General features: G+C 42.4%; 1 protein-coding gene across 4 annotated transcripts in view; it reads left to right on the plus strand.

The window, feature by feature from the left end:
- Positions 1 to 24,402, plus strand: part of BDNF (brain derived neurotrophic factor) — a 41,396-nt gene extending 16,994 nt beyond the window's left edge. For 2 of the 4 annotated variants that reach the window (XM_015631662.2, XM_015631659.2), the window contains exon 2: positions 21,965 to 24,402. In XM_015631662.2, coding sequence (XP_015487148.1) covers positions 21,965 to 22,726 — 762 coding nt within the window. In that variant the 3' untranslated portion in view covers positions 22,727 to 24,402. Of the gene's footprint in view, positions 1 to 3,275; positions 3,551 to 4,021; positions 4,333 to 21,964 lie in introns of those variants that run through there. The other 2 variants (XM_015631658.3, XM_015631657.3) reach the window with 2 other exon arrangements.
- Positions 24,403 to 26,390: the final 1,988 nt, after the last annotated feature.

Raw genomic sequence — 26,390 nt, forward strand, 5'->3', positions numbered from 1 at the left:
TTTATCATATAATTAGTTTATCAGTAAATTTGGACCTCATACATCAATCACTATAATGTGAAAGCTCCACTGAGACAGAAACCAGGTGTGCATGATTCTGCTTTCTTCTTTATAGTACCTACAGCATCATTAGTGCCTATGCTACATACAGTTTAAATTGAATTTAGCAAAAAGCAATGGTCTTACCCCACTGCAAAAACTATTGCTGCAGGGATAAATCAACATTTTGTTGATTGACAACTCATACTCTTTCCCTGTTGCTGTTTGGAGAATGGTGATGTATGATTTGTGTATGCAAAAGATTATTTTAATTAGTCGTGAATAGAAAAAAAAACTTGGTTCCAAGGTAAATGCTGTAAAGTGGGCATCCTGTGACAACACCAAGAGGCTTGATACATTGAATTATCTGAAAACACCAGAAAAGGGTCTGCCTGACCTTTTCTTCCCCATGAACTGTGGTGTGACTTTCTTTTCAAGTGCCTCTTACTTGTGACATCTGTACAATCCAAATGGGAAAAACATAGCTGCTCCTGAGACAGGTTGGAAGACATCTTTTATCAGACACAAGACAAAACTCCTTTTGGGTCAAGAAAACATCAGGATCCTGATCAAGAAAATCTTTGCATCCTATGTATCCCACAAATCTCAATGGTCACGGTTTATGTAAACTCTAAATTTTTAGTCCATCTTATGGACAAAGGAGTGGAGGTCCAGGCAGAGCAGTGTCCCCATGTGAGGGCTATCAGTTGCTTCACAGACTAATACCTCAGAGACCAAATTTTTGGGGGTTCATTCATAAAAATTCTCTTGGATGTCAGGGTCTGATCAAAAAATATGGAACCCAGCTTGCATGTGCATTAAAAATCCAAACAAGTAATTATTTACACTACTTTTTCATTTTCCAAGTAATCAAGCACTGGCTGGTAATAATGCTCAAAGGGCTGATTATACCAGCAAGAAACAGCAGCTCCTCTGACCACACCTCTTCCCTGGGAAAATCTCAACACTGATGCAAAATGCAACATGTTTGTAGCAGAGGAAAATGGGAATTTCACGGTTGCACGGAATTAATGGTTCTCATGTTCTTAGCAGAGCTGAGCTGAAGAGCTTACCACAGAGTGAGGACTTGTCAGGCTGTCTGTAATGTGCTTCCTTTCCAAGATTTAAAAAAAAAATTTGTTCTGATTGCAAGCAGATTTTTTCAGAGTGTATCCCTTTTCCTTCACTCCTGAGAAAAAGCCAGCAGTGTTTCTAAAGCATGATACTTGCTGTTGCTCATCTGCATGTCTAGTGTACTAGCAGAAGAGTCTTTCCTCCAGGAATAACAAGTGTGTAATGTATTACATTACAGCTGATTAAAGTAGCCTCTCCTGCTACTGTTTAACTTGTCTGGTAGATCATCCAAATACTTGCAGGCACCATCTTATAAACACAGAATATTGAAACTGTGCTGTTTTATGACTGTGCAAAAAGGCTGCTGAAAATGTGCTGCCTTAGTAAAATCAGGTACCCACACTAATACAGTCATATCTGGAAAGTTAAATGGTATTGTAGAGGGAAATCTAAAACAGACAAATAAAGTGCACATATTAACATAGCAAATTCCAGGTATAACCATGTTTTTGAAATACTCCTGGAACATCCACCCTGAATTATTGCTGAGAGATATAAGCTTATATTGGCATATCAGAGTGGGAAAAGGAATGGTTGATATATCCCCAATGGCAGAATTTGAATAACACAGAAATAGCAGAGCAGAACTTGGCCTGAAGAGCTACCTGTATCAGTGACTATCAGCCAGCGAGAGCTGGACATGATTCCTCAGGCCCAGGCTGTTAGAGAAGGCTTTGAAAATGCCTCCTTTCTCATAAATTGATTTGGACTGGAAAACACTGAGACAAAAGAGGTAGAACTGTCTTCATGCTAGCTGACATTTTTAGTTCAAACCCGCGAAACCAAATCCCCAAGTGCAAGAAGGATGGTGATGTGGTACTTAAGCATGATTTTTTTATTTTTTTTTTAAAGTTCTTAAAGCTGCAAAGGTTATTAACCACCAGGAATCATTCCTTTTATATATTTTAAAAGCTGGTTTATATGGAAGGCCTTAGGTGTACTCAAATTTCAAACACCTGGGTTATTTTCTTTGCTTTACTGATCAATGCAGGTGTTTCATAGCAAAAGCACACAGGCAATCAGACTGTCTGAGGGCAGCAATGAGTTGCACACATTTCTCCTAGTATAAATAAATTTCCTCAAGTGTGTGGAGTGAATGGGCCTTTGGCATTAATTGCAATTAGATGGCAGTCAGGCTTTGAGGTGTAGAAAAATACGTGTTTTAACCGATTCATAGAAGAGTTGCGCTATCTTCTTCCGCAAATTAGCTGCTTCTAATTTTGCCTGTGAGGGAAGAGGGAAGGAAAGAGGCAAGGCTACCACAGCCCATGCCAGGCAGGGGGTGAAGCCAGTTCTTCTCCCACAGCTCGCTCTTGCCGTGGGATGTGGCACAAGGCGCTGCGCCCTGCCAGCACACGCGTGCGCTCCCACTTGCCGCAGCCAGCCCAGCCGGGGAGCGTGCCACCTCTCTGTCTTTACCAAGATCAAATGGAGCTAGTCAATCAGGGGATACCATTATTGACTCCACCAATTTCCACTATCAATAATTTACTGTATTTGCTGCACGCCCAGGAGGAGGAGGAGGAGGAGATGGCCGAACGGATTTTTGTCAGGGGGTACAGAATCCACCCCGCGGGTGACCGGGCAGAGCCGAGCACGGCGTTTCGCCCGGGGATCCCCGAGCTCCGCGCTCGCCCCTGTCTCTGCCGACGGGCGCTGCTGATGCGACGGGCGGTCCCGATGTCGGTCTCAGTCCGGTCCCGGTCCCGTCCGGGTCCCGGGCTGGGCAGAGCCGCCTCGGGACCGCTGGGACTGAGCTCCCGCTGGGCGCCTGCAGAAAGTCACCGGTGTAACGTTACCTGGGGCGCTCATTAATAAGCAATGCCTGTTATTATCTTGATTGCATTCTTAATAGGCGAACTACGGAGAGGTCAGCGCGGGAGCGATATTTAAATGGATTGGGCTTGCTTAATACCCGGCGGAGTAAACCAATATCCCGCCGCGAGCGGACCGACACCCCCCTCCCGCCCCCCCGCCCCGCTCCCCGCTCGGGAAGCGCCGGGGGAGCGGAGCCGAGCGGAGGGGAGCGGAGCGGAGCGGGGCCGGGCGGGCGGGGCGGGGGCGGTGGCGGGGCCGGGAGGCGGTGCGGAGTCTCTAAGCGGGGCAGCGCGGTGCCTACGGCCGCCGCAGCCGCTGGCCGGGGGCGAAGCCGCTCGGCGAGGAGAAGGCGGTGGGGCTGGGCCAGGAGGCTCCGGCTGAGCGGCGGGAGTGTGGGATCCGGCTCCGCTGCCCTCCCGCCCCTCATAAAGCTTTGATGAGACACTTGAGACGCCGCCTGTGTTGTCGAGGCGGCGGGAGGCGGTCGGTGGGACTGGGCGCCCGGGAGAGGATGTGACTTCCCGGAGGGGACCCGGACAGGCTTTGTGTGGACGACAAGGTATGCGGCGCCCCGCCAGAAAACTTAAGGGGCCGGGGGTAGGGGGTGAGGGTGGCCGCGGAGCTGGGCGGGCGCTGGCCGGTGAGAGGCGTCGGGGAGCGGTAAGGGCGGGGGAGGGCCGGGGCAGCCCCGCACCCCTTTGTTCCCGCACCTGTCGGTCCGGCCGGTGCCCGGCGGGGTTTTTGCTGGGGCCGGCGGGAGCTGGGGCGCGCTCCGGGCTCCGTGAGGGGGAGCGGAGCGCGGGACCCGGCGGCGCTTCCCCGACGGCGGCGCGGGCGCCCCGCGCGGGGCGCGGCGGGCGGCCCTTGGGCGGCGGGGGGCGCCCCCTGGCGGCGGGCGCGCGGCGGGGCGGCGGCCCGGCCTCCTCACGGCCGGCGCGGCGGGGCCCGGCCCGGCCCGGCTGTGGGGCGGCCGGCGCGGGGGAGCCGCGGTGCGGGGAGGGCCGGGCGCCGTCAGGGAGGGGCGCGATGCACTTGTTGAAGCTGGACCGCCGCTGGAACGCGAAGCATGCCGGGCACCGCTGCCGGGATCCGGTGCCACGGGCGCCTTCTCCCCCGCCTGTCCCGCTTCCAGCAGCCACCGGGCGCGGGGAGCCCGCCGGGTGCCGCCGGCAGGGAAGGGAAGGGAAGGCGGCGCAAAGAGCGAGACCGGCGGCTTGAGGGGCTGAAGGTGTCGGTGCTCGGGAAAGAGCAGGGACCGGCCTCGACTCACGGGCTGTGCATTCATATCGGGGGGTCAGACACGCCTTCACCAAGAGAAAAAAAAAATCCCGAGGTTAAATGGTAAATTTGTTTACCAGAGGTTTAATTAATACTTTGGAAACCTTGTGCCGTCCCACTGATTTTTATTTTTTTTTTCCTAGGATTAAAAACATGAGGTGTTACAGTTGTGGGCCATGCTTGCTTTGCTTGGCTGTTTTTGAGAGGTGCTGTCTTGGTTTGTACATTCCAGTTAAGATATGTCCTTTCCTCTTAGTTTATTGTAGTTTGATGTTCTGAGGTTATGCAAGATCAATAGTCATTACTTATTTATGTTTCTAGTAACACAGTTCTAATGAATGCAAAGAATCTATCCTGGCAATACATTTTTCTTCAGCCAGTATTTCTGTAATCTTTAATTCATGGTGATAAATAGATAAAATGAATTTCCTTGGTTGTCTGTAGATATGAGCAAAGGGCTGGATAATGAGCTGCTTGCTTGTGGGCAGGAGGAACTTTCACAGCACCAAGTTTTAATGGCTTCTTGGTCACAAAAGTGAAGATTTTGCTCTGTTTACACGAGTGGCTGTCCCGAGTAAGGAGATCATCATATTGCCTGCTCTTTTGCGTTGGGTAGTGTGCTTGTGTAAATCATAGGCTCTGCTTACAAAGCTGTGTTTCTGTCTGCAAGCCCTCAAGTGAAAACTCAACCCCAGTGATGGCCCAGAGTTTGTCTGGGCATAGGAGAACGTAAGCAGAGGGGATGCTCTTGGCTTCATGCATGCTGTGAATCCTGAAGTTTGGCACGTGAGAGGAGGTAGCAGCTGGTAGGGGGATGCTATGGCTTCCTGTGTGCAGAGTTCCAGGGCACTGGCTGTGTAAACAGACGTGGGGAAAAAGAGAAGAGAGACAGTGATGTTCTGCAGGAATGAGTGCCGTCCCTCACCTGGGTCTCAGAGTAAAGCAGCGACTCTGTTTCAGCTCCAAAATATCTATTTTCTGCTGTAGTACTACCACTAACATTCAGCTTCACTGAACCTTGTCTGGGAAAACCCATTTGTAAGCAGTGTGCCTTCTGTTCATGTTGCAAATGCTCTCTGCTTTCCGGAACTGCAGGAACTGCAGGGTAGATCCTGTTGTTATATGGCTGTGAAATCAGGGTAAACCAGGTCAAAAAGATGAAGAACATTTTATCTGAATAGTCCAGATATAATGGTAGAGGAAGATGGGAAAGGACTTTTATCTTTGATGGAGTAAGGCTAAACTGAAAAAAGTGTAACTTCAAGCAGCATGCTGTTAAGCACCAAGGCATTATGTTGTAACAGTAGTGCTTGGGAAGTACTGCAATATGCTGGAATACTACAAAATGTAGTGCACAGATGCAAAGGTTTTTAAAGGCTCGTTAACATGTGAAAAAAATACAGGGGAAAATAAGGTTCTGTGCTTTTGCTTAAAAGCTTTGTATACATGATAGTGCTGAGCTGAAAGTGGCTGCACTTAAAAAGTCCTTGCAGTAGCTGTAGCATTTGTGCAACTCTTACTCTGCTGTTGCTGTAAGGAAAACACAGAAGCTGCACATTTTGCTCAGATAATAATTCTCCCAGGGGGTGCATGTATAAAAGCAGGTCACAAGAAACTTGGAAGTAGGAGACCCTCTCAGCCCTTCTATGGCTAAGGACTGTGTGAAGAGAAGTGTGATCTTTTTTTTTTTTTTTTTTAAAAAAAAGGTATTTCTCATACCTGCCTTCCTGGTTTGTATAAAAAGCTGAAAAGTTCTTCTAAGAATTTGCCCCATGCCTACCCTAGAAATCTCACATTAGGCATTGTGTGAATTGTTGGAGGCTCCACTAGAGAAGGATATGTGCTTTTAATAGGTTAATTGCTAACATGTCTTGACCTGTTTTCAAGCATATGTTGTGAGCACTTGTTTTCTCCTAAATAGCTGAAATGCTGCTTAATTGGGAAACTCTCAATCATTCCTTAGATCAGTTCATGCACTGGCATTCTTGGTAATCTTTAGTTGTAAACACCCTTTAAAAGGAAGCTTTTAAAGGCAGTGAAGCTAAGCTATTTTTGTGTGTTGCTGAAATGAAGTGTTAACCAATAACCTACTGTCTTCAGTTCCAGCTGGGAAGGTTCTGTAACAACTCTTGTATGCTGTGATACACCATTAGGAAGCAGCACAGGTGTGTAGTGAGTGAACTGCCTGACATTTGAGTTGGGATGGGGCTGATAGGCTGTGTCCCCTGTCTGTCAGCTCACAAATCTTATTGTTTCCTTATCCATCTCTTACTCAGTCTTATCTTTGACTGCAGGTTCTTTGAGGCAGAGATAGTCTCACCTGTCTTCTCTTTCTGGTACCCAACAAGAACTCACCAATGCTCTTGTAATATGAACAGTAAATAATAGGTTTTGCTATGCAGTGCATACAGGCAACTCTGCTATGCTACCTTAAACTTGCATGTTATCAATTCCAGGTGCTGAGCAGTCCAGTGAGGAGCACTGTTTGCAGGAGTTGTCCACAGGGAAAACAGTCTATGTGTAAAGTGTAGGTGATGTGTAGGGTCAGACTCAGCCTTTCCTCCTTTTCAACATTCAGGATCTAACTATCAGGCAACTGTAGACTGGTGGAGTTCAACTGCTATACCCTTCAGCAACAATGAACATGAAACAGTCTGAAGTACTGGAAATGCCATGACTGACCAGGCAACAGTCTTACCAAAAAACCCAAAAAAGCAACAGCAAAAACCAAACCAGCCAACCTCATCTCAGGTGCAATGTCTACCCTTTATAACTAGTGGACAGAGGATGGTACTGACCTGATGTGATTGTAGTTCTTGGTAACACTGATACTAGTGGTAGCAGAATGTCCCATTACAGCATTATTTAGGCACCACATGAATAGATACAACTGTCTAGAGATGAGTACCATGCACAACCAGAGGAAGCAAAAGGAAACTTCATTTAGTGATTTTTCATGCCCTGCTGACAGCTGCCATAAGACTGTAGCAGTTGTATACTTTCCTTGGTAAGAATATTGTATTTTTCAGAGAAGTCATTTTCTGAAACCAGTTAATTAGGACAGTTATTTCTGGCCGTGGCATTTGTAGAGAACAGAAGGCATGATTGTTCTTATATTTGTTTCTCTGAGTCCTTTGATCGACTAGAAGCTCTCAATGCTTTACGCTATAAATTACCTCAATCCTTTGGCAGTTCATTTCTTTTCTTGTGTACTTGGTTAGGAAAATGCAGAAATCCTTGTGACTCAGCTACAGACTACTATAAATTATGAAGAAATGGGGGAGGGGGGTCACATTTCACGTTAGGAAAGGCAATTCTAGGAGGATGGAAGGATACTGGTTGCCAAATTTGAGATAAGCATCTCAGAGTATCTCAAAATCTGAGCAGCTACTGCCACCTAGAGATGCACAAACCACATTGGGTGCTCAGACTGTCTCTGGCAAGGGAGCCTGCACCTTTAAAACAAGTTAATCCCAATCCTTACTCCACAGTATAAATTTAGTGTATGAGTGCAGACTTTTTTTAGCCCTGTAATTGATGATTACGTGTTCTCTAGTGATGAGTCCTGTTCTAGTGATGCAGGTAAACTAAATTTTATAGAGTCTTCCTTGTGTGGCTTGAATAGGTAAGCAAAGAAGCATCACTTACAGTACATCATTTGCTGATTAATTTAGACTACACCTAAAGAACTATTTGCAAGTCAAATTTATAAAGGTTTGGTACACCTGTTGCTGAGGCTTCATAGCCTTTGTAAAGCCTACACCAGTAAAATGCAATGTAGAATTAGTCCCTTAAGGATTCGAGTTCATTTGAAGGTTGGTTTGTTCCCTATGTCATCTTTGAAGTCTATTTGTTGGGGACAGTCCTTTAGTATATATTTCCTGGAATAGAAAAAATTCTGGTTTTCCCAGATGTATCAACTCAGCAGCCTTTAGATTGGTTTCACTAGATTCAGAATTTTCTCAATTTAAAAATAAGTATCAAAGTTAAGTTGAATGTGTAGCTATTTGTTGCTACCTCAAATCTAACAAATGGAATACAGTAGTATCTGCTCCTCCTTTTTTTTTTTGTTTTGTACATCAACCTGCTGTAGCAGTTTTTTCCTCTGTGCTGGAGAGAGAAGCAGTGTTCCTAACTGAATTTGTTTCCTGATTACAGAGGGAAACAATGAGCCTTTTTTTACCCCCTGAACTCATAATCTCATGTTCAGTTTCTCTGTTTGACTCTTAGAGACATGGTATGTTTTGGGGCTTTTATAATAACTGCTAGCTCTCAGCTATCAAATGCCTACTAGAATAAGAAAACCAACACAACTTAACCTGGAGTTGATAACATCATCTCACAGAGCCCTGAAAATGCGATCTGCTAGTCAATTGCACATACTGGATAACTTTCCAGGTGATGGTTGTTTAAATTTCCTAAAATATTTGAAATCTGTCAGTGTAAATTATATTGGGATAAGAGCTTAATCCAAAACTTCAGAAGGAACAGAATTTTCCTGTGGGAAGCTGAGAAACTGTGATACAGGGATATTTGCCACAAGTCAGGAGGCAACTGCAAACTGCTTATGCCATATCATGGTGCATGAGAGTTGTAATACCAAACTAGAGTTTGAAAAACAATCCTTGGCTCACCAGAGTTCAACATCAGCCTCAATCTTTCCAGTATGTGCACTGAGTTACAAGTAGGCTTTGCATGAATGCAGGAGGAATCTGGAAAAAAATTGAACTAGGCAAAACCTTGAGCAAAATGCTGTTACATGGTCTTTATTAATTCAGCATGTAAAAGACTCAACCCAGAATCCTGTACTATATATCTTTTAAAAGTGAGTTAAGCTTAATCTTGTCCCAATTCTAATGCATATTGTGCCTTATCTAATGCGATCTAAACACCGTTTCTTTTCAACTCTGCTCCTGGAGAAATGCTGTTTCATCTAGATCAAGAAATTAAAGGTTATGATCTCAGGATTCCTTAGTCTGTTATGCCATTTACTTTTTAAGCTTGGTGCAACATCTAGTATCCACATGGTTTAGTTTATCCATCTTTACACTGGCCATGGTGCTTTTGTTGAGTGTTCAGTACATGATACACTGAGAAGAAAAGAAATTAAATCCAAACTTTATTGAAAGGCTGGATTAGTAAAGCCAACCTCTCCCCTTAGTCATAGCTGTCACTGTACCACAGAACTGTATGGATACTGTTGGGATGAGTGACATGACTTGTTTTGAAGTATTTTGAGGTAATTCTGCCTGCTGGCTGCCTCCATTAAGACTTGGATCTTCACTTGCTATTTACATTCCTTCTGAGTTGATTATCCAGTTTGACTGAGCCGTAAATGCCGAGAGAGAAATGCTATTTGATAGAATTTGTACTGGGAGCCAGTGTGAGAAGGAAGCACATTCAATAACAAGTTTGAGCTGGCAAGAGTGATTTAACCAGAATTCGTGCCAGGAAACTGTGGTAAGCTATGAAAGTCCTTCTGAACATCATGACCACCCTTTATCTTTATAATGGGTTGAACCAAAACTAGAAATAAACACATCTGAAGTTCTGCATTTTTGCTTTTCCAGATGTAAACACTACCATTAATGTCATGACTTCTTTTGTTGTTGTCAGCTTATGTCTTGTAAACTGGTGAAGGATTGTTTTTATTTTATGGGAGGCAAAGAAGGATGCTTCACTTGTCATTACAGCAGCACAGTATTTACTGGTGTGGCGTTGGCAAATTGATTTCAATGAAGTGGTGCAAAGAGAAGAAGCAGGTGCTTCATTACATCTTCTCACAGATGTACAGATGTTTTGACTGGCAAGAAATGTCTGAAAATGAGTTTTCCCCTTAGAAGCTAATGATTGGCACATGAATTTAAAACAGGGAATAAAGCTGCCTTCCTTGAAAGGCCTCATTTAAGTCCTTTCCCTCTCTTGATTTTGCACTAATGATAAATTTCTGCTGTCCCATGTGCAAAACTTCTTTGCCATTGCAAGTGCAAAAGTAGGAGGAATGTCACCAGTGAACAGGGTTGTTGCAAAGGAATGAGTCAATTCTGCATACCTCCATTAAAAAGAAAGGCAGAAATAAAGTTTAAGAATAAGTTAGTCAGAAGTCATCCTCCAAAGGAGTCTACCTTTGAGAGTGACAAACCTGTGGACAACATCTTGAGGTCCATAAACCTCGAGCATGAAGTCATATCACCTAGTTCTTAAAAATTTTGTTCAGTGTGGGAACAGTTGTATATTTTTTAACCTGCTCTGATTCTTGTAACTGTTATGAAACTTACAGACTTTTATGCTTGGAAATACTATAAATCATTTCCCCTGCCTTTAGCTAAAGGAAGGGCAGGTATGCAGTGAGACCTAGAAAACGCAATAAATAACTTCCATGTCTACTGTAAATTGAATGCTTTGGAGCAAGTCTTCAGTTGTAAAGCACCACCAGATGTTTTAATATTCAAATTGTGCTCACTAGAAATGGCTGCAGGGGAACTACTGATATTCTGTCTATTTTGTAATTTGTTATGTTCAGGCGTACGTCAAAACACGACCCATAATTTTTTTTAAGGACAGTCTTGAGCCATTGGTGTTTTAACATAAAGATGGATCTGTGGATGTCCATTGGCAAAAAGGATGACTGGAACTCAGACATCTTTTTTCCTTTTATTGTTTTGATGGTGCTGCTACCTATATTACAAGTAGGCATAACCTTGCTCTCCATTTTATCCAAATTAAGGATGACCCTTGGTACCTGGAAAGCTGCCTGGTTTGTGTTTTTGTAGGGTTGCTAAATACCTGCTTGTGCAATAGTCTTCTTTATGGGAATAGGTCTTTCCCAAATTTCATAACAAGTTTGCTGCAGGTAAAAGCAGTCTCTGGTCTAGATGAGATAGGAACTTGTACTTGCATTTCAAATCAAACTTAGAGGTTTTAATGGTGGAGAATATTTATAGTTTAACACTAGTTTTGTTTTCCTTGTTGCTCTTTGTTATGTAGTGGTTGAGCCCACAAATTGGAAGCATGAGGCCAAAAGCTGAAAAATGAAAGAAGAAACAGAAATCCATATGGCAATTGCAGGAGTTTTTGCCACCCCACCTTAGGCTCGTGACAACATGCCCTATAGTTAACCTACAGTCAGGAACTAATAATGACACAGATGGAAGTGAGCTAGCATATGTATTCAAGGTAATACCCCTAAGGTTTTACTCAGCATCTCTCTGTGTTAGACATCTAAATTGCCATGGAGAGATTAGCAAAATATGCATATGATACACATGGTAAAGGCAGCTTTGTGTAGTGGTGAATCTGAGGGATTTTGAGCAAGATCTCCTCTGTTCTCCTCTGGTTCAGCAGTGACTTGCTGTGAAATCTGGGATAAAATGTTTAAAATACTTGTGGGCTTTAGGCTACCCAGAGGGAAAACACAGATTCTGATGTGGTTCCTTCTCACCTAAGTATGTTGAGATTCAGTGTTTGCAAAGCACTTTGGTAGCTTTTGATAGCATGTTCTCCAAAAAAATGCTGTACAATTGGAGAGTCACAACAGCTTAAGTAGCAGATTTCTTAGCTTTTGCTAAGAATTTCTTTCCCTCTACAGCTACTTATAATCTCTGGTATGACATTTTTGATTTTGAATAGGATGGTGACTTCTATAACTAGTCTATTCTGCTGTGGTGATATTTGGGAGAGGAAAAAGACTTAGCTGTTTCCAAGAGTAATTTTGTAATTTAATGTTTCTCGCTTCAACTTTCTCTTTCCTCCCCCACCCCCAGCTATTAGAAGAGAAGCTGTCCTTCCCTGCAGCATAGTGGGATCTGCTTACATGAAGGGACAGGTATTGAAGTTTTTCTAGAGACGTGTTTATTTAATGACTGAAATCTCATATACAAACCTACCCTTTGGAGCTTAAGGGCTCTTACAGTGAGAACAGTGGTTTGCTGGCAGCAAAGCCACTTTCTTCAGTGGGGGGTTGTGCATGAAACAGGACACCCAAGTGAGGAACATTAGGTGGTGTTGGGCTGGATTTTGCATACTTCTCTTTATAGACATGTCCAGGCTATTTATGTGCTTATATCAGTGAGGGAAGAGCTGGCCTGCACACCTAGAAAGGTCTTTTCCTTTCTCCTTAAACTGTATTACCGAATACTCATGTATCCCTCAGGAGTTCTGAGGAAACTGTTTTGTTGAAACCTGTCACATTTTGTTCTGATACAGCTATTAGCTATTTTTTAGGTTGTGACCCCATCTGATTTTTCTAAGCACATAAATATTGAGTCACCTTTGCAACTGATATAAATCTGTGAATGGAACATGGTGGATTTATACCAGGCAGGGACTGTGTCCACCAGAATTAAGGTCCACTGGAACTTACTGCTTCAAGGAACTTCAATAATTTTTGTGGAAATAATTCCCCATGATGCCACAATCTGTTATATCTAGTGGCAGGTATGAAAAGTCAGGGACCTTGTAAACTTAATTTTTAGTTAGGGAAGGTAAGGTCCCAGTGTCTCTGTAATTCACAGAAATCACAGTGTAACACTCTTGGTGAAAGAAATTACACCATTATACATTTGGGAGAAGGCAGGAGTTGGATAAATTAATTTTTCCTGTAAGACTACAGGGGCTTTTTTTTCTTTGTTCCATTAAATGCTTGTACCTTGAGTAGTACAACTAATGAAGCTTGTTTTGAAACCTCTGCCAGAGGTACCTCCTCACCCCTTCTAGTGATTCCAAACCCTTTCCCTCTGTGGAGCTTGTGAAATGAAATGAAAATACGGTGTTGTAAGTCCATAAGCCTATACACAGGTGTTTTCCCAAGGATGGAGGAGGAGGAGGAGAGCTTATTTGGGTTGGTTTCAGGTGCTGGCATGCTGGTTATACAACATGACTATGTGTGTCCCTCTATTGAATCTGGTTGATGTTGGCCCCCAGATTTTTAAAATAGATTAGGGATAGAGTACCAGCCATAGCAAGTGCAACAGTCTTGTTTCAACATGAAACCACTTAGAAGGTGGGGATTAAAAAGCTGAAAACAATAATGCTTTGAAATCTGTGGTAAGCTGCATTGTCATTGTAAAATATCATTGGTGAAAGAGCACTTCTTGCCAAAGTGTTTTCAATACAGTTATGTTAACATACTGACATAATTTTCCAATAGTGTTATCTCTAAAGATAAAGCTGTTATCACAGCAAGACACGTGCAGGGCTGGCTGCCCAGTGAAGTGGATTAGATTCCCAATGAGCATATCCTTATATCGTTATACAAGTCCTCGTTATTCCATTAACATTGATTGAGGTGACTTTGCAAACCTACAGATTTCTGCTGCTTCTCTGGTTCTACTCCCATGTAATTTTTAGACTTGAATACTCCCAGAAACTGCTCTGGTACCTCAGTGTAAGCTTTTATTCCTTGCTCTGTGTACAGAAATTATTTCCCTGGAGATCCTGTGCTGACAGCTGGACTGAGCATGTGTCAAGAAAAATCCACACACAAGGGCAGACAGCCAAAAGATGACTGAAACACCACTAGCAAATGCAGGAGCACTGTTAATACCTGTCAGAGCTCTCACAGAAAGCACTTCTGGTTTCTGGTTCATTCACATCACAATGTAGTGATCAGCTGCATTTCAAGTACTGGCTATGGCTAAAAGTAAGGTATTCTCTTACAGCAATGCCACACACAGTCAGGGTCTCGGCAAAGGTAAGAGTCTTGCTACAAACAGGTATAGCCCTTGCTCTCCTCCCCTCACCCTAGTGAAAGCACTGCCTTCCCAAACCACTGGTAACTGCACTATCTGATGATTATGCTTTTTAACCATTTCTTTTCCTTGGCAAATCTTCACTTACGTTTCTGTTGGGTGCATAATGTTCTATAAGTCCTAGGAAGCTGCCACTTGCAGCAGAACTGATGTATGTGTGGGATCCTTTCCATGCTGTTCAATATTTTATAGGCACTCTGTGAAATCAAGCCTCAACTGGTGCAGGAACTTCTGGGTTGTTCCAGGGCTGCTGGACACATGTCACTGTTCAATGGATCCAGCTCGTGCTAGATTGCACGCAACACGATCCGTTCTGTTCCTGCTTCTGGGTGCCAATTATCCTTGACTTCTCTGTGAGCTTCATGTGTGTACTTGGCAGAATAGCTTAGTCCTGTGATGATTCAGTGCAGTGTTTTGTACCAAAGAGCTGTAGTGAAATAGAAGACAAACTGCAGATGCTGCTCGAAGGTCTGAGGTTCTTTCTTAATGTTCTTTTGCACGCAGGTTGAATTAGCATTTTATAAAGCTCTAGTGGCTATTGAAGCAAATGATTTCAGAGAACTGTAATTATCTGCCCCCATGGAGGAACCAGATAGTATCTTGGCATGGAGTAATTACTTAATGGATTGGTTTCATGGGTTTCATGTTGGGGAGGGGAGTACGTACCCCATTCTATAGGTGAACCTTCCTCTCACAGAGATTGCTTTAGTGTTACTTCTGAATGACCACAGTAATGGCATGAACATACCTTGATGTGTACTCTAAAGAGATAAATGCAGTTTTCTAAAGTCAATTTTGAACTTGGAATTTGCTAATGCACAAGTTTTGAGCTTAGAAGTATCATCCCTACTGCACAGTATTTGTGACATAGTAATAGAAGTGCAGCATGTTACTCAACCCATGATACTCTGAAAAGAAGAAACCTTTTTATTTGTGGAGGACATTCATTGCATACCTTGGCATTTCAACATGAAATTTTGGCAAGAAATGTTGTGGTGAAGGCACAAATGGTGGCACACACAGAGGGCTCTTTTGGGAGCTAAGTTTCTTTGTGTACAGTTGGAATCACAAGTTCCTGTGCAGTTTGAGTGCCTGAAGTGTGGTGTGCTGTACGAACAGCTGGAAAGGCAGTAAGTGTTGAGCTAGCTCAATAATTAGTTCCTATTACAAAGTATAAAAAAAGTGCATATCTCCTCTAAAGATGTCTCTCTGAAAACCTATGATACCATCTGTGAATCTGGTCTGCTATTTCTTCACTTGTGCATACTGTCAAAACTCATCCTTACTGTTTACTGGGTCTGAGATCTGTCCGACAGAGAGCCTGCTGGGAACACTTTGTATTCCTGCACTTAGCCAATTTAAGCATAATTAAGTGTCTTTGCAATGAATCTGCTCTGCACTCATTAAAGCAACTGAATTCTCACTCAGAGCTTTGAAGTGAGCTGTTTGAGTATCTAGAAAGGTATGAGAAGTTTGTAGGAAACTCTGATGCATGGCTCTGTGAAAGATCAGGACTGTGATGTCATGGCATTATTATTTTGTCATTATTTTCTTTGGGTTCTTTCTCACCTCTGGTTGTCAGAAGCTGTGATTTCTGTATGTACTGAGGAGAGAGTCCAATAAAACCTTGGAACCCCACAAAAAATGCCTTGTAGTGCATACTTTAGACAGATGCATACTTTTCCAGAGCCAATATAGACATTACTGGAGTTTGTTTGCTCTCAGAAGCTGTACCACAGACAATATTTAGCAACATAAGATAAAAGCCAATTTCTCATGCTAAAAGTTGTAGTTAAAGTTAGCACTACTTGTAAATTTGCTTGCTGTTTATCTTGGACTTCACAATACTTCATAGTCTCTGCTATCTCTGGCATTAAGGCTGAGTAGATTTCATTACCTCAGGGGAAACCAACATGAGAATAAAAATAAAATAGGTTTATTCTTCCTGATGAGAAGCACCAACTTACAAGGATACAAATTGGATATGGGTGTGCATGTATATGTATTGGGGGGTGGGTGCTTTATTTGCAGTAATAAAATGTAATTATGTAGTTTGCTGCATAAATAGCCTCAAGGATAAGTAGAGTGTGTCAGACATCCAGTTATGCATGTGATAAAGGTTAATGCTATTTGTTCTCAGTACATTTAGTCTTTGCAAATCATGTGCTGACATGCATCCCATTTTGATATCTGTTCACACACTCTGGCAATGATGCATAAAGCAGAAACTCATGCCTGTGGCATTCAGGAGGATTTGGTAAATTGAACTTTTGTGTAAAGATCTTAGAAAATGGCAAGGCACAAAACGAATGTCACATGCTGCTAATTTTATCTTCCTCCACACACTCCTTTCTGGAGATGAAAACATGAATCTATTCACTACTGAAAGTTATTTCAACTGTCATGGCACATACTGGGATGCAGAAAAGCAAGTACATGTTCACAGCTATTCCTTAGGTCTCTCTGGTGGAAATATAACCTGTAAAGCTACTGGATTTCTGCTTAAAATAACTAAAAATAACGAAATGAAACAATTAACTGGTGAATCTTCATTAAGTACAAATACTGAAATAAATAGTACAGCAAGGTCATTGACTGCATATGTTAAGTAGCTGTAGATAATTGACGTGACCTTCATTTAATGAGCCTGCTTTCCATTAGTGGAGATGACTGCCACAATTACATGTCCTTACTCTAGCTGTAATTGTATGGACTTTATTGGAGTATGAAGTAGGTCTCATCTTCCTGAGATCTGGTCCACTGGGTGACCTCTTTTCATTGCTACAGCTTCACTGTGCTGCATGAAAGCAGAAAGAACATTCTTGTGGCCATGAGAGTGTCCACCAAGCTGGTCTCAAATGTGATTTCTGATAGATGCATCTCAAGTCCTGAGGGAGTAGTCTAAGGGTTGCTCTCAGGGAAGCTAGTGTATATCTATGTTGTACAAGTTAGTGGGTGTACAGTGAATGGGACAGCAATTGGACTAGAGACTCTAGCAATTGCTAGAGATGTCTTTGATCTTTGATGCCCAGAGATGTGGCTGAATAGCAGTGCAAAAGGGTTGCAGCCTTTACTTGTTGTTCCTAGAAGGTGTGAAGTAGAGACCTGAACCTCCTACACCTGAGAAGGGAGGGAAAAGAAGTGTGTTGTAGGATTACAGACTGATGTTGTAACATCAGTAGTTTTTTTATTGTATGATTCTGGGTGCACATCTTACTACAAGCAGTCATGGCCACACTGTTTGTCTGGCATTGTTGTATTGATCAGTTGTATTATCAGCCAGGTTGCTCCAGTTCAGAAAAAGTCAGCACTGGTGACCTCCATGGGAGCTAGTTGCTCAGCCTACAGCACAGCCTCAGGCATGGATGTACACAAAAATGCTGGGGCATCTCCGTGCAAGACCTCATAGCAGTGGATATGCCCAACACAGAAAGGATCAATGCCTTGCTCGGTAGTAGCAGGCTAGGGAAATAGGAAAATTGTTTTGTCCCATGTTCCCAGCTCACTTCCCCTTCCACACAGGGTGGCACACTGACTGGCTCATAATCAGAAGAATATAGACAATAGTTAATGTTTGGGATTTACAAGACACTTACTGTAACAGGACAGGCAGTATCTTAAATCTTTGCAATATAATGAAGGTTTGGTGGTTGGGGAACAGAGAGGAAAAGGACTGGAAGCTGCCCTCCAAAGTGTTTCCAATGATCTTATTGGTGCAGCATTGGGATATTAGTCCTGCCTCATTAAGGAGGTGAACCTGTTGTGGTTTGATGCTGGCTAAATGCCAGGCACCCATGAAAAAACTCTTCACCCATTCTTCTCTGCTGTAGTTAAGTAATGGAGGGGGAAAGAAAACCCAAAGGGGCTCATGACTTGAGGTAAGGATTGGGAAGAAACACTTTAAGGGCAAAACAGGGTCAAAACTTAAAAGGTATTAAAATAAAAATATTAACAGAACTAAAGGAGGATAATGAGAACTAAAACCATTACAACACCTTTCTCTCCCTCCTCCTCCCCCCAACCCCCTCCCAGCCCTTCTTTCCTTCCCACCAACAGTACAGGGAGACTAAATATGGGGGTTTTAGTCAGTTAAGCACTTCTAAAAATCTTTCTTCAATTAGCTTAGGGAGAGAAGTCTTCTCTTGTGTCATGGGGTCCTTCCCACAGGAGGCAGTTCTCTGTGAGCTTTTCCAACACGGTTCTAATTTTCATGAGTTGCAGTCCCACCCAACCTGCTGTAATGTGAGTCCCTTCCTTGGGCAGAATAGTCTTCCCAAAATACATGGTGTTGGTCATTTTAGTTCATGGGGTGTCATTTCTTTAAGGATGAGTTGTTCTAGTTTGGAAGCAAGGGTTCTCTTTATCTTCTTTCCCTCTGTTTGAGTTTTCCACTAGATTACAGCTTTTCAGCATCCATGTGCTCCAGCATGAGCATCTTTTCTCACGGGCTGTGAGTGGACCTCTGCATCCCCCCATGCACTTCATGAATTAAAGGGAAGTTGTTTGTTATATTATTGTCCTCACCACACCTTGCAGAAGAATCTCAGCTGCTACACAAGAAAAATAATCACTTCCATGGCCACCTTCTTTCCTCCTCACCAAAAAATCAAGCCAGGTGAAACCAACACACATACATTCATGTGTGAGTTCAACAATAGCTGAAAGGTTGTGTGATTCTACTCATGAAGTGAAATAATCTGATTCTTCTATAGCATGTTAAACCAGTTGATTTTTAGCAACTGCTAACACAAATTGCTCTGGTCTCTAAAATAAAGGTATTTTCCAGGTGATAAAATATTACACCCTTGTATTACATCACTTGACATAATTTTGCTGCCAAAGATAAGGACTCTGTACAATGCTTGAGTCAAGGTAAGATAGAGAGAAGAATGGTTTTACATCCTGCTTCTGGAGTTCAGCTTAGTCTGGGACTCATTTGCAGAGTAGTAGATGTTTGTTCTGTGGTTGCTTGCTGGCAATATTCCGTGTATCTGTGCTGCTAAAGCTTACTTCAACATGCTCTTCTAGAGTTTTAAATGGGAGGAAGAGGATTGGCCTTTAAGCAGATACGGGTTTTTTGTGTATCATCAGTATGTTATGTGGGTAATGCCTAAATGTCTAAAAATTGTTGGTTTTCAGTCCAGTTGTACGTAATTTCTTGCTATCCCAGATAATAGTGGTGGTTGTATCATCAGATAAGATGTGAATTGATCACACTTGACAGCAGTTTTCTTGCTAAATGGAAGGCATAATTGATTAAGGAAAATTGAATGTGATATATAAAGTACTGTTAGATCTGGTGAGCAACCAGCTGTGGGCAGAGGATGCTGAGGCCTTATCAAAGTCAATCTGCACCACTGTCCTCCATTGTCTTCCTTTTAAGAAAAGCATCCATGTGAGTGAAGCTGTGCAGCCACTGTTCTGTTTTCACATCCATGCAAGGTAAACAGCCCAGTGACAGGAGTCAGTGATGTGGCCTGGACCAGGGATTCTTCTCTCCTTTGTTCACCTGTCTAACTTAAACAGCAAGCGAGCTACTCCAGCTGGTGTGCTTACCTGGTGGGTGCAAACCTCTCCCTGTTCTGTGCTTGTCTTGGTGCCTCTGTGCCCTCTCTCTTTTGCTGTGGAAGGCCCACTGGGGGGGCTACGTGCTCAGAGAGACTGTCCTACAGAGTCAAGAACTGGCCAGGACCTCTGGGCACTACTTTGATAAAAATAACAGGAACTTGGGTAGGAGCCAGAAGATCTGTTTTCTGTTCATTGCTCTGGTGGCCACAAAGTGTGATGTGAGTGTCTGGGGTTCTTTTTAGGTTTTATATTAAACAATTCTCTGAAGAGAGACTGTATAAATATTATTTTTTGTTCCACTAGCTCTACATTTGTATGTTAGCTGAGCCACCCAATTTCAGGAATGAAAATAAGAGTTGTCCCTCATTTGATAAAGGAAGACTATCAATCTTTTTCCTTCCTTTGTAAATCACCTTTGTAATGCCTCCTTTCCTTCCCTTTGAGGAAGAAATCTGACACTCCCTGTAGAATGTTTTGAAAATCCCAACATGAAAAAAATCTGCAAAATATGAATGTTCTGCATGGTTAGAGCAAACACTATGTTCCTGTGAGTCACAGATGTCAGGTTTGTTTAATCTTAATAAATCTATGCCGCAACAACACTATTAAACAGGAAGAGAGATGGAGGGATGAAGGAAGAGTTGTGCTGGGTTACAAAGAATTCTTGGCCAAAATCTTGTTTAGTGGGGGCCTGGAGATGAGGGGGGCATGGACATAATCCTGAACACTTCCCACCCTGTCTTCATTAGGTATTTTAAGACCTACATTTTAGGCATTGCCTTTCTAGTGCACATTTCACTTTATTTGTATGTTTTATGATAAATTGCCTTTCCATGTTAAGTCATAAGAGTACTGATTTCCCACAGCATATTTGCTGGAGATAAAGTAAGTCTTTTTACATAGCACCCTGTTGGCAAACAGAAATAGCATTTACTCCAATGAGTGTTGCCAAGTATGAGGTACTTCCAAATGAACTTCAAAAGCTCTGAAACATGCATTAGCTGCTTTTTCAAAAATGTGAACAATGCCATTGCTTTCTAGCAAACAGAACTGGTGAGAAGAGAGATCAGAAGGTGAAAAAAATGACAACTGGATATGATAGATGTTGTAGTAGTACTTGGGATCAGATGGAAGGCATAGATCTCTGTCACTGCAGGATTTGGGGGCGGTCCTTTTAACAGGACTTAAAGTATCTACTCTGCACTTGTGGAGGAAACAATTTTTACCCTGAGGAGACTCAAAAAAGCCCTTGGGAAGGAGTTCATACCAGCTCCAAGCAGTTGGGAGTCCTGATAGGAGTGAGCTGTGCTGATTCCAAGCCTGGTGAGGAATTTCCTTACCAGCACACCTTTCTGGTGCTACCCCACCTCTCAGTGACGACAGAGATGAGAACACACATAAACATCAAAGCATGACCCTTAACATGTGCCAGGTTTTGGGGCAGAATGCGAGAGAAACAGGCAAACTGCTGTGTTTCAGTATGGCAGTAGGGTTGGTTATGCTGGCTTTAATGATGGCCTCTGGACTCTAACTAGGTGTAAATGAACACTCTGCCCACCTGAGACTCTAACTAGGTGTAAGTAAACGCTCTGCCCACCTGAGAAGAGGTGGTGTGGGGCTCTGGAAAAGTACAGAACAGTGGTTCTGCTACTGTCACTTCAGTATAGCTGTTACCAGCTCTGTAATCCTGCGTGCCCTTTCCATGCTGTTCACGTGATGCAAGCAACCTGTCCAGCTCCAGTTCAGTGCACTGTTCCAGGCCATTTTATTGTTCTGTATTTAGGTACATATACCTTCTACATTTACATGAGAAATTGACCTGCTGAGACCTCAGAATCGTATGGCTTCTTCCTGTGTTTCGGAGATTGCTTTCAAAACACAAATGCAGTTTATCCTGGTGCTACTCTGTGTTGGTTTTTTTTGTGGGCAGAATGAGTTATTTTCTTCCATAGAGAAGTCCTCAAAATCAAGTATTTACATTTGCTTGAATTGGAAGTCTTGCCTTTTGCAGCTGTGAAGCTTTTATTGCTGAAATGTTGCATTGTTAAATAGCAGTGCTGCTTTTGCCATTACTTGAAATAGGTGTAATTGGTCAATAAATGAGGAGTCTGCATAGTATCTAATCAAATACTTGCTGCAAAGAGGTTTTAGCATATAAGAACTGAGTTGCTGGGATCAATGTTGCCTTTGCTGCAGCATATACTTTTTCTGAAACTAAATTAAAGAACACTCTTTTACAAGAGTATGTTTTATCACTGGTAATGAGTCGCAACTGCATGCAGAATTTCTCTGTAGAAAATGCATAGTTTTGTGTCAACTTGGGTGAATTTTATTCCTCCAAACCTTGTAAGTTAATTTATTTTTCTTGGTTTTAACAGTTCCACCAAGTGAGAAGAGTGATGACCATCCTTTTCTTTACTATGGTTATCTCATACTTCACTTGCATGAAAGCTGCCCCAATGAAAGAAGCTAGTCTAAGAGGACAAGGCAGCTTGTCTTACCCAGGTCTTCGGACCCACGGGACCCTTGAGAGCATAAATGGGCCCAGTGCTGGTTCAAGAGGACTGACATCGTTGGCAGATACTTTTGAACATGTCATAGAGGAGCTTCTAGACGAGGACCAGGACATCCAGCCCAGTGAGGGAAACAAGGATGCAGACTTGTACACATCCCGAGTCATGCTAAGCAGTCAAGTGCCTTTGGAACCCCCGCTGCTCTTTCTGCTCGAGGAGTACAAAAACTACTTGGATGCTGCAAACATGTCCATGAGGGTCCGGCGCCACTCCGATCCAGCTCGCCGCGGGGAACTGAGCGTGTGCGACAGCACGAGTGAGTGGGTGACGGCAGCAGAGAAAAAGACTGCAGTGGACATGTCCGGGGCAACCGTCACAGTCCTGGAAAAAGTTCCAGTACCCAAAGGCCAGCTGAAGCAATACTTCTATGAGACCAAATGCAACCCTAAGGGGTACACAAAGGAGGGCTGCAGGGGCATAGACAAGAGGCACTGGAACTCTCAGTGCCGAACTACCCAGTCTTACGTGAGAGCTCTCACCATGGATAATAAAAAGAGAGTTGGCTGGCGCTTTATAAGGATAGACACTTCTTGTGTATGTACATTAACCATTAAAAGGGGAAGATAGTGGATTCGTGTTGTATAGATTATATTGAGACGAAATTATCTATTTGTATATATACATAACAGGGTAAATTATTCGGTAAAAAAATAATTTTATGGACTGCATGTATGACTGAAGTTTATACAGTACAGTGGTTACACAATCTATTTATTGAACATATCCATGACCTGAAGGGGAACAATAGTCATTTGCGCACAAGTTTAAACAAACAAACAAAAAAAAACAAAAAAAAAAAAAAGGAAAATCAAGCAAACAAAAAAGTCTGCATTACATTCCTCCATAACATTGTGGTTTGTCGCCGTTGCCAAGAATTGAAAATATAAAAAAAATTTTTAAAAAAAAAAAGAATAAAATTGCATGCTGCTTCAATTGTGAATTAATGATAAACTGTCCTCTTTCAGAAAAATAAATTGAACCAAAACATTCTGTTTACATTTTAGACAGTAAGTATCTTTAGTCTGTTAGTATATATGTTTACTGCTTCTAACTTCTGATAGCGTTGAAATTAAAACAATGTCAAGGTGCTGTTGTCATAGTTTTACTGTTTCTCTTTTACTTTTGAACTCCCATCAGATTGAAAAAGAAAAAAAATCATTACCTTATTCTGGATTAGAAAAAAAAAATTGGTTTTTGTATGTTGTGAAGGTGTTTGCGATAGCAGTCCGACTACTGACAAAAAATAATAAAAAGAGGCAACTGAAAAAGAATGGTGATGTTCCACTTCACATTGTTGAACTTCAGGCTTAAAGACAACACTTATTTAACTGTATGGCAACATGCTTTTTTGGTTTTGGGGGGAGGGAGGGGTGGTTTGTTGTTGTTGGGGGTTTTTTGTTTTGCCTTTCTTTTTCAATTTTCAGTATTTTGAGACATGCATTTGCTTATACCATGTTAGCTTGTGTTTGAGAAATTTTTTTCCCCCTTTTCTCCCTCTGGAGGGACATTGGTTGTGACCTTTAAGTATTTCACTTACCATAGAACTGGAGCTTGTCATATAGAGAATATTCTATAGTGTTCAGAGCAATTATTTTCATATAATAAAAGACTGTGCTTGGATGAAATGTCTTGGTGAAGCACGGTGAGAGTGTCACTAGAAAAAGGGTCTAGAAAAGATGACGGGGGATCTGAAATCAGGTTGGTTGTGGCACTTTATAGCTCAGCCAGTTTGGGAACAAATAACAGTGATTTGGGTTGACTGGGGCTGCTCCAGTTGCAGTGATTACTGAGTGTGGTCCTGTGCATTGTGTTAGAGAGCAAGAGCTTGGCCATGTACATGGATGCCCTTTCCCTCCAGAGCATGCCAGCAGCCCCAGGCCTGCAAAGCTGGTGGGCAAACTCTGGGGGCACCTCTGCCTGAAGGAGCCCTGGGAACAGCTTGGGAATGAGACAGAAAAGAGCGCTACTTCTAGCAGAAAACAACTCACATTGTGTTTGTGTGGCTCTACCTCTGCTGTCAGACTTATTTTATGAAACAGATATTGGCACTAAAAAACCACTCCTGAAGTAAATGAAGAGCAAGTGCTGGAGGAGTTGGCTTAACTTGCTTAGTTTCTGAGAGATGTGTTTAGCTCTGTGTTCCCTCCTCTCCTGACAGAATATTGCTAAAAAGGAGGGTTGTAAGGCTGGGAGCTGTGCATAGCACTTGCACCGGCTACAGTGGGCTGAGAACAGAAATAGCTTGTTAGTAAGCTCACTGAAGGCTGATGCTATATTTGTAATTCCTGTAGATAAAAAAAAATAGCTGAACAAGTAGGAAAATACTGTGAAATATAATCTGCTTCTGAATGCCCTAGAATCTGTGTTCATTAAAACTTTGACTGGGCAAAGCTTATGGAAATATGTTGGCCCCGGTGATGCTCTTTGAAGAGCATATTTAACACTGATTTTATGTGATCACTGATGGAAACCCATGCTGGAAGCTAACACACTTTCACATCAGTGATTGCTCCTACTTTGGGTAGAAGAGCAGCCCCTTCCTGAGGATAACTGGCTGTCGAAGTGCTGGTTGCACTGGCCATGTGCACACGAGACTGAGTGAGAGGAGAGGGTTGTGTGACCCACCTGAACTTCAAACTTCAGCCTTCCCCATCAATTGCTGATGGGAGTTTCCCACACAGGAAAAAAAAACAAACCAAAAACAACCCAAAACCTTACTGAAATTCTTAAAATTTCATCTAGGTTATTCTTTATGCAAATTAAATTATAGAATCAAAGAATGTTTTGTGTCGGAAGGAGCCTTAAAGATCATTTATATTACAGGCAAGTACATCTTCCACTAGACCATTTCATTCCCCTGGGGCCAGTACCTGTGTGTGTATTGTAATTCACATTTAGTAAACCCAAGGTGACTCAGGAGCTATTCTCAGCAATACTCTTAATCTGCAGCAGAGAAGTGCTGTAATGTTGGCTTCTCTCAAAATAAGGGTTGGTTGCTTTAAAGGAAAGGATGATGCTGATATGTGAATAACAAACAGATCACTCATCTAGACTGGAAAAAAAAAGAGCTAGGATCTGACAGTAGTCTAATTCAGATCCAGGAATAAAATAACTACTAGTTCAAAGAAGCTGAATTTCCAAAAGAGAAGTGTTTGCATAAATCATGCTAGAAATAAAGTTCCTTACTTCCCAAAGTTAACTATGGCTATATCCTTTACTTATAAACCCTCACCTGGCACAGTAAAGGTGGTGCAGGTGTGGCAGAATTAGCACAGTGGGATGGTAGGTCCAGAGGGGGAAAGGACAGCCCATGTAGCTGGTGAGGGATTAAGGGATGGAGCTGGGAACCCAGAGAACTGTGTGCAGTAACTACACCCAGACTGATATTCCCCATAACATACCAACCCTCTGCTTATTGATATGAGGTTAATTAATCCAATTAACCTGCAGTCCCATGGCCCTGCCGTGCCTGACCTTACACATCCACAGGCTGGGCAGTTGTAATTAACACAGACAGAGAGGGGAGGGTTGGTTTTCCTTCATATCACTTCATTAAAACTCTTGCTCTGGTCTGTTTGTGACAGAAGTATATCATGCATGTCAGCAGGCCTAGTGCTGTGTTAAAGACTCTTGCAACTGTAAGTTCATATCTGTGGCCTTGTTCTGTATTATTCATCTTGTGTAACATAAATATTTATTGTATATTTATATAATTTTATGTTTTTTTGGGAAAATATTGAAATTGGCATTAAAATTTAAAAGCAATTGCGTCATATTGTAAATATAATTAAGCTATATTTAAGTGTACTGATTAACATAATATATGTTTAACTAGAGTTTTTATGTTTTTAAATATATTTTCGAAATACATATATATATATATATATAAAAAACGGGGTTTTTTGGGGGACCATGTGACTTTTCTCTAATTGTAAAACAAACTTGAGTTTTACTATAAATATGTGTGTTCTTTGTTTTAAAACAGTTTTTACTCTATTTTAGCAATAAAATCTCACTCGGAGGGCAGACAGCCCCCTGTTTCATAGCTGGACAGTTAGCATCGGGAGGGGAGGGATAGCAAGAATTTACTTCACAGAAAAGTTGGGGATACTTGCAGAATTACTTATTTCCATTTAATTCTAGCACAAAAGTCCTCGTGAACTAAAAGCCCATGAATGACATATATATGGTTTTACTCAAGTATAAAATAAAGAGCATAATGGATGTAAGG

Source organism: Parus major, chromosome 5, assembly GCF_001522545.3.
Source record: "Parus major isolate Abel chromosome 5, Parus_major1.1, whole genome shotgun sequence".
NCBI lineage: Eukaryota > Metazoa > Chordata > Aves > Passeriformes > Paridae > Parus > Parus major.